The sequence below is a fragment of the Peromyscus maniculatus genome, chromosome 8 (assembly GCF_049852395.1).
Source record: "Peromyscus maniculatus bairdii isolate BWxNUB_F1_BW_parent chromosome 8, HU_Pman_BW_mat_3.1, whole genome shotgun sequence".
In the NCBI taxonomy this organism is placed as follows: Eukaryota; Metazoa; Chordata; class Mammalia; order Rodentia; family Cricetidae; genus Peromyscus; species Peromyscus maniculatus.
The window spans coordinates 49550523-49566008 of record NC_134859.1 but is presented as its reverse complement, the minus strand read 5'-3'; the positions used below and the strand labels follow the sequence as shown (position 1 = coordinate 49566008).

Genomic DNA, 15486 nt, shown 5'->3' with positions numbered 1-15486 from the left:
GAACCCAGCACTCACAAATTGATCTTGTATAGCTAGCAGGCTTGCTCTAGGGATCCTTTATCTCCTCCTCCTCCAGAACACTGGGGTTACAGGCAGGCCTCAGGTCTACCTGGCATTTACATGAGCACTAATCATCTGAACTCCAGAACTCATGATTTTGAGGCAAGCCTTGCCCCTACACACACACCTTGTGAGCTAATCAACCTTAGAAAGAAGAAAGTAGCCCATAGGATCCCCCAAGCCTAGCCATCACACCTGAGAGGGGAATAAAAATGTGAAAATTCCTAGTGAAATTCAAAGCTTAGAGTCATATATTCAAAAATAAAAATAAATGAAGAAGATAAACCAAACCAACATTTGTCATAGGACCACAGACCATTGCCCTTCATCACACATATCGAGGAACTGACAGTGGGTAATAAATGGAATTGACAAACACAATAAATCTAGAAGTTAACCCCTATAAAAATATAAACTAATAATATATTACTTGAATTTCTTTCATATATTTGATGGTGATTGAATAAAATGATCATGGGAAACAAAACATTTATGAATTATTCCTTGCAGGAGACTGATCTTTCAGTGTGGCAGTCAGTATGCTAGGTTCTGATGTTCAGAATCATTATTATCTTTCAGATGTTTTAAGATGACCTATAGATAAGTGAAATTTTATAAGTCAACTGAAGACTTTGTCATAGAGGATTATAATCAGGAGATGGGTCCAGATACTTATCAGATATTATACTAGTGAGAAAATAGAAACACACTGTCCCTCAGTGAAATCACTGATGTGTATATCAAGGATCTACACAGCTGTCTGGGCCTGCTTTTTTTGTTTGTTTGTTTGTTTGTTTGTTTGTTTTTGTTTGTTTGTTTTTTATGTAGCCAAGCACCCATATGAAAAGATATAAGTGGATAGAATAGATCCAAGGCAAACAGACTTAAGTGCTTACAGTACCCTCCACCTGTTGGAATCTGGTTATTTATTTTGTATTCTCCCGTGTGCTGTAAGGTAGAAAACACAATTTTTCAAACGCATTACATTCGATTGGTCATATTTTACTACACCTTTCACCACTAAACAGAATGCTTGACAGACCCTCTCAAGGGAGGAATGATGTCTTTTCACTCATTAAGGGGACACAGTCCATCCTGACAGGGATGCATTATGTCAGGTGGTTCCATGGTTCCCTTCCTTATGTCTGGACAGAACATACTGGAAGTGACACTAGACCATAAACCTCAAATCCCATCTCTTAGTGACCCACTACTCCCAGTTAGGCCCCATGTCCTAAAGGTTCTGTACAATCTCCCACACAGTGCCATTAGGTGGGGATCAAGCATTCAGACACAAAGTCTATGAGGACATTTCATATTCAAAACAGAGCATGCTGCCCTAGTCCCCAAGGCTCATGCTCATCTCACAACACACAGTATAGTCAGGCCAACTTCAAAAATCCTCATTGGCGTAGAGTGCCAACATCATTCAAAAGTGCGGTCTCCTGAGATTCAAGGTAGTCCCTCAACTGTGAACACTTGAAAATCAAAGGACAAGTTACATACTCCCAGTATACAGTGGCACAGATTAAACATTCTCATTACAAAATGGAGGAAAGGGGGCATAACAGGAGACCTAACCAAACCAAGACAAACCCTAACAGGTCAGATGCCATACTCTCTACCACCATGGGCACCTGAGACTTACGGTACCATCGTCTGAGCTCCGAGGAGTCTAGGTAGCTTTCACTCCTCCAGTTCTGTTCCCTGTGGCACATGTGACCTCCACCTTTGGACACATGCACTCGATGCCTATAGCAAACATCCCACATTTCCAGCACCTTTAATATCCAGGAGTCTCTATTGAAATGTAGAGACTTTATCATCACAGATTCATACACGGCTCCATTTGGAGTTCCGTGTAGGGCATCTGACCCTGGTGTATATCACATGACCTCCGTACCTTTCTGGAACCTTGGTGCAAGCCTCTATGATCCACTCATTATTGCATCCTGCCATCCCACAAAGCCAGTGCCACATGGATGACACCACATTCAGCAGCCAGCTCGATCCAAGAAGCTGGGTGCCTTGGCAGTCCCATTCTAGCACTGGAAGCCTGGAAGATTACTGAAGAGTCACTGGTGTTGAGAAATGCCATTGAAACTGTGGTCTGATGGGGGGAGGGAGAATGCAGCAGGAGTGGAAGTGTTTGCTCTGGGAGAAGCCTAGGCAGGGCCTCACACCACGTTTTTTCCTCAGACTTTTTATATCAGGTCTACCCCCATTAGCTGGTGCTGCCTAATTTGAGGGTGTCTTCCTCAGTCACTCTCCCATGTGTCTGTCCTCCATGGAAACACCCACAAGACACACAGATGTCATTCACTAGTCTTAGACATTGCTGATATAGTCAAGTTGACAGCCACAACCAATAGCTATATTGATGAATGAGGAGAGTCTTTTTTTTCCCCTTTGTAGATGATTTAGATAAGTAGACCATTGGTGTACAGTTTTTAACCTTTTTTCTTATTTACAGTCTAGCATGTTCAGAAACTGTATTGCTAGATTTAATGGCACAGGTATCTAACCATACATGTAAAAAACAGAAAAAAAAAAATACTTTTGCCTTCTTGGGAGAACATCCTGGGGTTTTGTTGCTGTTTTTCTTTGTGTGTGTGTGTGTGTGTGTGTGTGTGTGAGAGAGAGAGAGGGGGGGGGAGGGAGAGATTGTCTGAGAAGCTGAGCCATTGAATATGAAGATGTATGAGATGCAGCAGTCAGTCCTTTGGCTGCCTGCCTCTCTGCTGTTGGCCAGATCATGGATCGTTTCCCTCTGGCCTTTGCCTTTGTGAAGCATCTCTCACACTTGTGCTGGATGTCTCCTGCTGAGAGCTGCTGCAGGGATGACATTTGTGGTAGACTCCAGATGAGGTCTGGTAGACTCCAGATGAGGTCTCCTCTTAAACTTTTGGCACTTGGCAGCCTGCAGATGGCTGCTCTGAGGAACAGAGAGAAATGATCTTGAGCCTGTTTTATCCTTTGGGAAATTTGCCTGCTGTGGGACTTCATGCTGTTGTTTGTTCATTTCACAATTAATATTCAAGGCTCTACCAAGCTGAGCATTCTGAGATAATCATCAACAGAGAGAAAAGGTCCTTGGACTTTTTAACATGCTGATCCCAAATTAGAAACTTAGTTTTTATCTAAGGAACTGTGGATATAGCTCAGGGGTGAAGTGTTTCCCTACCACATGTAAGGCCTTGAGTTCAATCCCCAGCATCACCATAAAGCTACAGTCTATGTCCACTTACCCTAACTCAGATGAAAGATTTGAGGAGAATTTTAGTTAGTTGTTTTTTACTCTTTTGGCTCTTAGCTCTTTGGGGGCCCACCACCCAGCTCTTAAATAAATCACACAGAGTCTTTCTTTCTTATGAACGCCCAGCTTTAGCTTGGCTTGTTTTTAGCTAGCTTTTCTTAAATTATCCCATCTACCTTTTGCCTCTGGGCTTTTGCCTTTCTCTATTTCTAGATATTGTTTCTTTCCTTCCCATTCCATGTCTGGCTGTGTGTCTGGGTAGCTGACTCCTTCTCTTTTCACTCTATCTTTCTTGCTTTCTTTTTCTCCTTCTATTTGTTCTTTCTGCCTGGCAGCCTCACCTCTCCTTTCTCCTGCTCTGCTGTTGGCCATTCAGCTCTTTATTAGACCAATCAGGTGTTTTAGACAGGCACAATAACACAGCTTCACAGAGTTAAACAAATAAAACATAAACAGAATGCAACACATCTTTGCATCATTAGACAAATATTCCACAGCATAAACAAATGTAACACATCTTAAAATAATATTCTACAACAGACAATTTTCTAGGGGTTGGGGGAACTGACCTAAAAGAGTCTGGTGAGAATTCTATATAGCATAAAGCTTGGCACTTGTGCATTTATGAATGAAAGTTAATTCATTTTCCCCTTTCTTCATTCATTGCTTATGGACCAAGCTCAGGCTGGTCTAATCCATTTAAACCCAGGTGAGAGGTCCTAATGAGGTCCCCAGAGGACAGGTTTCCTCCTCTATCTCTGTGGCTTGGTTCTGTTGCCTTGTGCACAAGAACTTAAGGATCCTGGAAAGGGAGCTGACCATGCCTCCCCTCCTTGTGTTCTCAAGGAGAGCCAGTTCAGCTGGAGAGGTCAAGGGCACTGCCAGCTGCCTAAGGTTTCCCAGGGCCACCTCTTCCTGAAGTGTGGGGCTACTCTCTTCTGTTTGTTCAGCATCCATGTTGGCTTTTGGATTACTGCTCTGCCTGTCTCACTCCAGGGTGCAGGCTCTTCTCAGTAAGTGCCTCCTCTCGGGGTCATGGCCTCTGGATACCACATGGCTTCACACACAAGGACAGAGGAGTGACAGCCTCAAGATGCTGTTAGCAACAGTGTATGCTGATATAATAATAATAATAATAATAATAATAATAATAATAATAACAACATTTGTTGCGCATGCTGTGGCTGTCTCTCTGGTACTGAAACCCATTCTTCCCAGAATAAAATGTTCCAGATTCCAGGGCAGCATTATGCGATTGCCACTACAGTCCTCGGAAAGCCTAATGGTTAAGAACTTTTAACTCTATTAAATTTTTGTGCAGCACAGGATAAGGTCAGAATTGGCTAAGTTTTGAATCAGTACTCCTTTGCCACTGTGCACGTGTCTGTCCAGGTTTTCTGAAAATCACTGCATTTCTGTCGCTTCCCCACATGCTCATGGTCATCCAGTTAGCTTGAGGGTGAAGGTAAGCAGGAAGGCCAAGTAACCCTGGGGAAGACGTGGCAGAGGGAGGCCAGCCACTGTGTCCTTGGAATTGCTTCCAGTGAAGCTGGGAGCTGCAGAGGTGAGGAGAGCTCATTTGCACACCACTCTGGCACACCAGCTTGGATTTGCTAGCCCAGAACTTAAAGCTCTGAGTAAACTACTCTCGTGGTAGATTTTCAAAGTCACTCATTTCTAGAACCCTGGTTGGGAGGCTGGAAGCCCCATGGGAAGAGTATGTGATAGGCCACATACTGTTGAAAATCAGGTGCAGCAGAGTTTAAGTCCCTTCCTCCCATGCTGTCTGTGACAAGTGTTAGCCACCCTCTCCCATTCTTTTTTTTTTTTTAACCTTGTTTATATATTTTCCCTTGCACAGGACCAGCTCTCTGCTGACATGTACAGTTTTGTGGCCAAAGAAATTGACTATGCAAACTACTTTCAAACGGTAAGGGTCCACAAAGGCAAGACTGCAGAAAGTCTGTAAGTGTCGTGGTGGGGACAGAAAAGGAAGGTGGGCATAAAAACAAGGGCTTTCTGGTTGCATGAAAGCATCATGGGAAGAGGTATGGGGTGGGAGAGGACACTTTACTGCTTCAGTCTCTAGGTGACTTCTGCCCTCCATGTGTGGATGTGTCCCAAATCTGAGCTTAAAACAGAACCGTGTCCCTGAGGATTAGCACAGCTTAGTTAACTTGTAGCAGGGATTCTCCACCAAGAGTGACTTTCCTCCTTTCTTGGAGGACTTTGGAAGTGGGCAGATGCCTTTGGTTGCCCCAGCTCAGGAGGGTGGTGGCACTGTGTCAATGGCAGACACATCGGAAAATGCTAAGCCTCTTCAGATGCACAGGCAGCTCCCTACAGCAGAGTCACCCAACCCAGAAAGTCAGGAGGACCCATGCTGGGAAACCTAGATTTGTGACAACACAGGATTTGAGAAGAATAGGAAACTATTCAATTCCTTACAAAGGCATTTATGTTTCTATTGAAGATTTTTGCCAAGTTCAAGGCAGAGAGATAAGCAGTGATGGCTGTGGCCCGGTGGCTGCCTCTTCTCAGTGAAAGCAGAGAGTCTAAAGACAGGATCCCAGTCAGTCACTTGACTTCAATCATCCCGTCCAGATAATTTGGACCCTGGCTCCCTGCCAGAGTAAACATAGGCCAAATAAAGAAATAACAGAAAAGTATTGACAGAGAAATCCTACAGTATGAAAAAAGAATTGAGTGTACCTGTTCCAAAAGTTGAAAATAAAGCTGAAACCTATGAGCCTTTTATTTCATGACTAAGGAAACGATGGGGTAAGAACAGAAGTGAGTCAGAGAGAGTAGCAGGCAGGCAGACAGGCCTGAGAAGTTTAAAGTGCTCAGTGGGTGAGTAGCTATGGGCTGCGGCACTTTCCTCGCTTTATTAGGGGTACAGACTTTTGCAGCCCCCCACCCACGACCAATGCATGCACCTACAAAAGACCTGGTAAGTATCACTTCCAGCGCGGAATGTCTGGTTGAAAGCAGTAGTTGAGTAGTTGTATTGATTAATTTTCTGTTGCTGTAGTCAAACACCATGCCCCTAAACAGCTCTGAGAAGGAAGGGTTTATTTGGGACTTATGGTACTAGACAGATGAGAGTCCATGATGGAGAGCAAGCTTGGCAGCAGGCAGGCATGGAGGGAGGCCCAAGAAGGAAGCTGTGAGCTCACATCCTCAAACACAAACAGGAAGCAGAGACAGCAAATTGGAGGCAGGCAAGGCTTTTTACTCTCTGAGCCTGCCCCCCTGGTGACGTATTTCCTCAAGCAAGACCCATCACCTGAACCCCACTCCCACGAACAGCATCACGGTCCGCAGACCAGGTACTCAAATGCCAGAGACTATGGGGACCATTTCTCATTCAAGCCACCACAGGAGTGTGTTTTCAGATGCATTCCGTTGGTCTGACATACGAAATTCTTAATCTGGAGTCATTGAGGCCAATGAAATCACCGGCACCCAGGCTGTGTCAGGCTGCTTCCCTGGCCTACACATGCTGTGTTCTCAGCCCTCGAGTTCTCACACAAGTGCTGTCACTGTTTACACTCTATGGCAGGTCTTTATTTAGTTTTGGAGAGTTGGATGGCCAGAAAATAAATGAAGTCACTCCCGCTCACTGGTTTTCCTTGGCCCTAAGCACCATTGCAGTTATTTCTTTAATGGAACAGGATGGCAAGGAGCACACCTCGAAGGAGCTTGTTCCTGAGGTCCCGGCACTATGGTCAAAGCCATGTCACTTTCCAGTATATCTGAAGGAGTAGAGCCACCTACTTTCTGACCCCTTACGTGTTCAACTGATCACAGAAACTAACATGCACGCAGGCTGTTCTAACTTGTGTGTATCTCTCCCGGGCAAATGGACCTCAGCATGTGTTTTCCATTTACATTCACTGACTGTCGCACCTTTAGCTCTGAGGATGCCAGGTGACATCAGGCGATCTACTAAAGCAAGCTCTCTAAGCCAGGCTCCAGCTCAGGCAGATTCCCCTATTCCTTCCTGATTCTCTGCCTCCCAAATTTCCACCTGGAGTGACTCCTTTGCCATACTGGCTGGAGCCTGTTGTCCCTGGAGGACACTGGGGGCGATCCTGCCTGCTTCCTCCATGAGTGAGTGCCTTCAGACAGAGCAGAGAGCCCCCCCCCCCCCCCCCCCCCCCCCCGCCTTCTAGAAGCCTGCTTCCCTTTGGCAAAGTATAAGGTTTGTTCTTGTGTTTTCTCAGCTCATAGAAGTGCAAGCTGAGTACCACAGGAAGTCCTTGACACTGCTGCAGGCCGTGTTGCCTCAGATCAAAGCACAGCAGGGTAAGTGCACACCGCCCTCAGAGCTGAGAGGGTGGGGAGCCTGCTTGTCTTCCTGGATGAGACCAGCTCCCCCCCCCACCCGTGCTCCCCTGGGAACACTCATGTTTAGAGGAGCCAGTAGACCTCCCGGAGCTGGTGTGCAGCAGCGACCCCAGTGATGCCCCATGCAGTTCTCTCCATGCATTTCCATTTCCCACTAAGCCACAAAGATGAATGCTCATCTGGGCGCTCTGTCTCTCTGTAGAATCTGGACAGGGGGAGAAAAAGAGTCTGGCATGGGTGGCCTTGGGAAGCTACTAACTGTCCCCTTTCTTGCTCACCCCTCCCCAGAGGCCTGGGTGGAGAAACCTTCTTTTGGGAAGCCCCTGGAGGAGCACCTCATGATCAGTGGCCGTGAGATTGCCTTCCCTATAGAGGCGTGTGTAACGATGCTGCTGGAGTGTGGGATGCAGGAGGAGGTAGGCACAAAGCAGCCATGCCTGTCCCCCAGCTGGTCTGTAAGAGTCAGGGTCTGTAAGAGCTTCTCTCCTGCAGCATCCCCACCCTGGATCCCTAAATCAAGACATTCGGTGACACGATCACTATTGTCTCTTCTGAAGATACTAATAGGCACCATATTCTCATGAGAACCTTCACATTCACAGGATTATTGGAGGCTAACATCTGCCCACAAGGACTGTATGAGATATTCTAGACATCCCTTCTTTATATTTGATGTAATTTGGTGATTTGAACAATCTGCTGCTGCTTTTGCTAGTATTAATCTTACTTCCTCCTTTTTTTCTTCCTCCTCTCTTCCTCCTCCTCTTCCACTTCTTCCTTTCCCTCTTTCCTCCTAATTCTCTTCCTCTGCCTCCTCCCCTCCCCTCTTGTTCTTTCTCTTCTCCCTCTTCCTGCTCCTCTTCCTTTTGCTTAGTAAGTTTCTGATGTTCAGAATAGCGCTCTTAGCCATTTGTGTCTGGTCCTTCTGTACAGATCCTCACAAGTCGACTGATTGTGACATTAGAATTTTTTTAGAAGCCTCCTATAAGGAAGGGCTATGAGGAATTGATGTTGATCATTGCTTGCCTTTCCTGGTCAGTCATTTGTCTGGTTTCATCTACAGGCTCTTTTAACATCTTTACTCCATCTTCCTTTAGTCTGATCAGCCTCTCTGTATTGGTGTAGGGCATGCTGTGGGCTCAGTATTTGTTACTGAACAAAACACAAACATGGGATGAGGGCTCATAGACTTACTGGAGGGCATGAGTCTAGCATCTATCCAGTAAACATGGTTAGTCTAAGACAGACTGTATTCTTGAAGTGAGGGCAAAGTCGGGTAGGACAGCCTAAGGGCTGAGGAAGAGAGGGGAGGCGGCAATATGCACATCTGTGTTGGCTGTATATGTGTGCCAGGCCTATTCTTCAGAGTAGGTATTAAAAATAAAATTGAAGGGGCACATGAGCCAAGTTGCTGCTTATGAAGGAGGACTGTTGTCTTAGTTAGGGTGTCTATTGCTGTGAAGAAATACCACGACCAAAGACCAAAAAGCAAGCTAGGGGGGAAAGAGTTTGTTTGGCTTACACTTTCAGCCAGTACAACTGACCCCTTGTCAGCTTGACACAAAAACACATCACTAGTAAGCCACGGCCCTTCCTTTCTTATTCCTCCCAAGATCTTAAATATCTTTAAAAGTCCCACAATCTCAGCTGGGCGGTGGTGGTGGTGGTGGTGGCGGCGGCGGCGGCGGCGGCGCAGCACAACTTTAATCCCAGCACTCGGGAGGCAGAGCCAGGCGGATCTCTGTGAGTTCCAGGCCAGCCTGGTCTACAGAGCGAGATCCAGGAAAGGTGCAAAGCTACACAGAGAAACCAAAAAAAAAAAAAAAAAAAAAGTCCCACAATCTTTACAAATTTAAACACATTAAAATTTTAGTCATTTTCCAAAGTCTTTTAAAATTCAAAGTCTCTCAACCGTGGGCTCCAGTAAAATACATCGTTACTTCAAAAGGGAAAAAATCGGGGCACAGTCATAATCAAATCAAAGCAAAACAAAATTCCAACTGTCCAATGGCTGGGATCCATTCATGATCTGGACTCCTCCAAAGGGGTTGGGTCACCTCTCCAGCTTCACCCTCTGCAGCACACACAGCATGTCTTCTAGGTTCTGACTGGCTCCACTCCACCACTGCTGCTGTTCTTGGCAGTCATCCCATGGTACCAGCACCTCCAAAATGCTGGGGTCTTCTGCTTTGACTGGGCCACACTTTCACCAATAGCCTCTCATAGACTCTGTTCTTGATGCCAAGCCTCAATTTCTCTGCATGACCCCTTCAGTCCTGGGCCTTCAACTGCCACAGAGGCTGCACCTTCACCAATGGCCTCTCCTGACCTCTCACAGTGCCAAACCTCATCTGATCTCCATGACCCCTTCATGCCTTCAAAACCAGTACCACCTGGGTGATGCTTACACATTACTGAGTCCAGCTGCCAGCATGAGGTACAACCTTGGCTGCCTCTGGAACACAGCTTCTCTGTGCTCTCAGGAAACACTTCCCAGAAGATTTAACCAGGGATGCTGGTCTCTTCTTAATCATCGCTAATTTCTTGGCTCTAGCTGATCAGCATCAATTGTCCCAGTACCATTAAGGTTTCACTGTAGTAGTACTGGTATCTTGTTAATCACAGTTCATTCTTCAGCCCCAGCTAACCAGAACCTCAGGATCTTAATTCAAACTAACACATGGCCCTGATAGAGTCTTTAAACTTCCCTCTGAAACTTTGTAAGCCAGGCCTCCATTTTCTGTACTGCTCTTAACATTCTTGTCTTCTGAGTTCCCACAGAACATCCCACTCAGGTCTTGACACTCAATGACTTTTCCAGCCCAAAGTTCCAAAATCCTTTCACAATCCTCTCAAAAACATGGTCAGGTCTGTCACAGCAATACCCCACTAAGCTGGTACCAATTTGTCCTAGTTAGGGTGTCTATTGCTTCAATGAAACACCATGACAAAAAACCAAGTTGAGGAGGAAAGGGTTTATTTGGCTCACACTTCCACGTTGCTGTTCATCACTGAAGGAAGTCAGGACAGGAACTCAAACAAGGCAAGACCCTGGAAGCAGGAGCTGATGCTGAGACCATGGAGGGGAGCTGCTTGCCAGCTTGCTTCCCCTGGCTTGCTCACCACAGCCCAGGGATGGCACCACCCACGATGGGCTGGGCCCTCTCCCATTGATCACTAAATGAGAAAATGCCTTACAGCTGGATCTCATGGAGGCATTTCCTCAACTGAGGCCCCTTCTTCTGATGACTAGCTTGTGTCAAGTTCACACACAAAACCAGCCAGTCCAACTATGAAGCTTCTGAACATCCTGATCACTGCTATACCAAGGGCTGCAAAAAACCACACTAGGCAAAGAACTTGTGTCAAGGTCAGAACTGAAGTACATAAATGTGGGTGATTTAGCTTGGAAAGGGCAGTTATATGATGACTATGATGAAGATTATGGTTGTCCCATTTTAGACCAAGATAGAGTTGCTGATGAGTTAGAGAAGCCAATGAGAAAAGGCAGCATTACTGTTGGTTACCATGGTTTTGATTCTTTTCCTGAACACTGGTTTCATATAGTGTCTGTGCAGAGAACAGATAATGGTATATTGTGCAAAAGACTTGAAACTAGGGGTTATAAGGAGAAGAAACTACAAGACAACATTCCGCGTGAGATTTTTCAAGTTCTTTATGAAGAAGCCATAGCATCTTACAAAGAAAAAATTGTGCACCAGCTGCCCAGCAATAAACCAAAAGAGCTAGAGGGTAATATCCACCAAATCTCAAAATGGATTGAGCAGTGGGTCAAAGATCATAACTCACAACTTACAGACTGGCCAGCCAGGTGCGGTGGTGCATACCTTTAATTCCAGATCCCGGGAGACAGAGGCTGGTCTACACAGTGAGCTGTAGGCCAGCCAGGGCTGCAAAGGGGGAAAATGCATTGCCATGGTACAGCCATCCCTGCTGTATCACTCCATCTACTTAATAGAAATTGCCCAAGGGTCAGCAGAAGGAAACTATTTTGCACTTCTAGCTGCTGCCTGGATTTATTTATTTATTTTTTCCTCCATGAGAAAGTTTAAACAATCTCAAATGTGAACATAAAATATTAAGGATTAAGACTGAAAATTGTCATCAATTGATAAATAATCAATCTAATCAATGGGTACATATCTTTTAATTTTAATCACCAAAAGGTAGGTTGTAGCTGGAGAATTTCCTCTCCAGCTCTCGCCAATCCTGCCAGTCCCAGAGCCCACTTATAAAATAAACACACAGACTCTTATATTATTTAAACTGTTTGTCCTAATGGCTCAGGCTTTTAGCTATCTAGTTCTTCTATCTTAAATTAGCCCATTTTTATTAATCTATCAGTTGCCACTTGGCTCGTGGCTTACCGATACCTTACATCTCGCTTGTCCTGGTGGCGGCTGGCAGGTCTCTTCCCCCCCTTCCCCCCCCTTCACTTCCCAGAATTCTCCTTTCTCCTTGTCCGACCTATACTTACTGCCTGGCCACTGGCCAATCAGTGTTTATTTATAAAGAGGAATATCCACAGCAGTAGGTGGTCTCTTAAACATGGAAAACTCCAGATAAAACACATAAAATCTAAAAGGGGAAAAGAACACCTAACTGTGGAGGTGGGGAGACAGCTCGGTCCCTAAGTACCTGCTGTACATGCGTGTGGAGAAATGGGTGTGGCTGTACACTCTTGTAACTAGTGCTGGGGTGGTTGGGGGCTGAGACAGACTTCTGGGGTTTACTAGACTCCTTCCTAGCCACAGACCTGTAAGTTCCAGGTGTAGTGGAGACTCCCTTCTCAAAAGACTAAGACAGAGACCAGTAGGGAAAATGCCCTCCTCTGGTGCCCCTGTGTGTACACCTGCCCACCTATACATACATTACATACATTAACCATATATACCAATAAATACAGGGGCTTTGTTTGTGTCTTTATATGGTTAAAACTTTGGTACAGTTTTCATAGTTGTCATCAGTGGAAAAATGAAGAAGGGTCTCCTTGGTCCCCAAGAGTCTCATGGAGGAGGCAACTGGGCTTTTCTTGCCAGTTGTCTCTCTCCTTTCCTTCCTTCCTCTTTCCCTCCTTCCCTCTCCCCACTTTCTCTCTTTCTTTTTTGAGGCAAGGTCTCACCCTATAGCCCAAGCTGGTATGGAACTTGCTATATAGCCTTGGTTATTTCTTTTAATTATAGAAAAACTTACATAAAGACAGAACAATGAGACTTTCCCCTAGCCACTTTGGTTCATCTCCACCTCTATTTGCTGCTCCTAATCCTCGTCTTGGGTATTTAGAAGCAAATTAATTGTGCCATAGTCTCAGTATATTCTGTAAATAACAATACTTTGTTAGCATTGTCAAGAACTCAGGCAGTATCAGTTGGTGAACTGGCCTCTGATATTTCCTGTCTGGTCCCCACCTCTCTGGTCTCTGCCCTTCCTGGGACAGTCTTCCTCTAGACAGACCACCACCCCCAATTTTGCCTTTTTCCCATTCTACCTCACTTCCTTTCTTTTGTCACAAATATGATTAGATTTTCCTTAAGCCTAGAAAAGAATATCTCCTCCCAGCCCAGGGCAGCCTCCTATTCCTTTCCTAATTCGTTGGTTTTGTTTTCTTATGAAGCCTGATTCCAAAAACCACGCTCAACATCCACTGCCCATGTGCATACCACTGCTCACTGTCCTCTTCTGCCCATGTGAATGCCACTGCTCACTCTGTCCTCTTCTGCCCATGTGAATGCCACTGCTCACTCTGTCCTCTTCTGCCCATGTGAATGCCACTGCTCACTCTGTCCTCTTCTGCCCACATGAGTGCCACTGCTCACTCTGTCCTTTTCTGTCCACGTGAGTACCACTGCTCACTCTGTCCTCTTCTGCCCATGTGAGTGCCACTGCTCACTCTGTCCTCTTCTGCCCACGTGAGTGCCACTGCTCACTCTGTCCTCTTCTGCCCACGTGAGTGCCACTGCTCACTCTGTCCTCTTCTGCCCACGTGAGTGCCACTGCTCACTCTGTCCTCTTCTGCCCACGTGAGTGCCACTGCTCACTCTGTCCTCTTCTTATGGTGTTACTTCTGTCTCTGTCTTAGTTACTTTTTTAGTGCTGTGACAAAACACCATATCCAAGGCATTTTACATAAAAGAAAGCATTTAATTTAGGGCTTATGGTTTCAGAGGGTTAGAGTTCATGATGGTGGAGCAAAGGTATGGCAGCAGGAACAGCTGAGAGCTCACATCTTGATCCTCAAGCAGGAGACAGGATGGCATTCCTAATGGAACACACATGCATGTGTATATACACACATCCTGTAGACCAGCGGTTCTCAATCTGTGGGTTGCGACTCCTCTTGGGGTCATAGGACCCTCCCACAGGGGTTGCCTAAGACCATCAGAAAACACAGAGATTTACATTACAATTCATAACAGTAGCAAAATTACAGTTATGAAGTAGCAATGAAAATTTTATGGTTGGGGATTGCCACAACTATATTAAAGGGTCACAGCATTAGGAAGGTTGAGAACCATTGCCACAGACATATGTTTATCCAGTTATTATTAGACCTTCATGTCTGGCAGCTCTCAGGTAGATTCTCCAAGATTTACTTGGAGTGTAAAAGAATCAGACACCTGAGAGTCCAAGGCTCAGATACCAATAAACATAGGAAATCAGTGCAGTGAGCCACCAGGCAATGAGCTGCTCCCCTGAGAACAGCTTGAGTCTGGAGGAGATGCCTAGAAAGTAGGCAGCTGCAACATCAGGGTATGGCATTGCTTGGGATGCTGGAGGAGGGTGGTCCAGAGGGAAGAGCCAGCAGACTTTTCATCTCTGTGTTTTTCTCCTGTTCCTCTGAGTTGCTGGCCACACTCTAACCCTTCCATCCTGTTGGCAGGGCCTCTTCCGGGTAGCCCCCTCAGCCTCCAAGCTGAAGAAGCTGAAAGCTGCTCTGGACTGCTGTGTGGTGGATGTGCAGGAGTACTCGGCAGACCCCCACGCCATTGCAGGTGGGTTCATGGGAAAGGGGTGAACATGGACAGTGTGTGACTCCATTGTCAGGAACAATGGCCTCAGATGACCACCTAGGGCCCTTTCAGGCCTGATAGTTCTGATCAGTGAAGGCAGACTACCTTGAGAGTACAGCTGAAGGTGAGGTAATGTAAAAATAAGGGGCGGGGGTTGTAATTTTCAACCCAGGTACTCTCCAAGTCTGGCAAGTGTTCACATGGGAAGCCACTGTTTGATCTTGTGCTGGTCAAGGAGTCATGTCCATGTGGACAGTGCAGGTTGATGCCATTTGTCCAGCTCTGTTGTGACAGCTTACTGTATTTATGCCCAGGGGCTTTGAAGTCTTATCTTCGGGAGTTGCCAGAGCCTCTTATGACCTTTGAACTCTATGATGAATGGATCCAGGCTTCCAAGTGAGTACCTTGAATTGGAATATGCTGTGTGTTGGGATTACGGGGACTATAATCATCTGTTGATATCTGTGGACCATTGGACGCTTAGGTTCCTTATCCAAAGCAGCCAGCATAGTGTTTTCATAGGACCTCATATGCACTTTAAGCCATCCATAGATTACTTGTAAGACCTAATGACATAAAAGTAGTTGCTATGCTGCATTGTTTATGGGTTCGCTGAAGTGTGAAAGCCTGTGATCCGGGATCAAACAACTGCCCTTCTTACTTTCCATCAAGAAGGACTATTGATGCATATTCCCCAAAAGGCATGTGTATGAATGCTGAGTGCAACTCTATTTGGGAAGTTATTAATGGTTCATTGAGGGGCAGAGACACTGCCTTCTTTTCTGA

General features: G+C 45.7%; 1 protein-coding gene and 1 pseudogene across 6 annotated transcripts in view; both read left to right on the top strand.

Annotated features, from left to right (window-relative positions):
* Arhgap44 (Rho GTPase activating protein 44) overlaps positions 1-15486 on the top strand; it is a 174940-nt gene that overhangs the window by 128558 nt on the left and 30896 nt on the right. For all 6 annotated transcript variants that reach the window (XM_076542614.1, XM_015992386.3, XM_015992387.3 and 3 more), the window contains exons 8-12: positions 5178-5246; positions 7546-7627; positions 7958-8085; positions 14571-14682; positions 15015-15096. In XM_076542614.1, coding sequence (XP_076398729.1) covers positions 5178-5246; positions 7546-7627; positions 7958-8085; positions 14571-14682; positions 15015-15096 — 473 coding nt within the window. The remainder of the gene's footprint in view (positions 1-5177; positions 5247-7545; positions 7628-7957; positions 8086-14570; positions 14683-15014; positions 15097-15486) is intronic.
* On the top strand, positions 9795-12050 carry LOC102923671 (adenylate kinase isoenzyme 6 pseudogene; annotated as a pseudogene).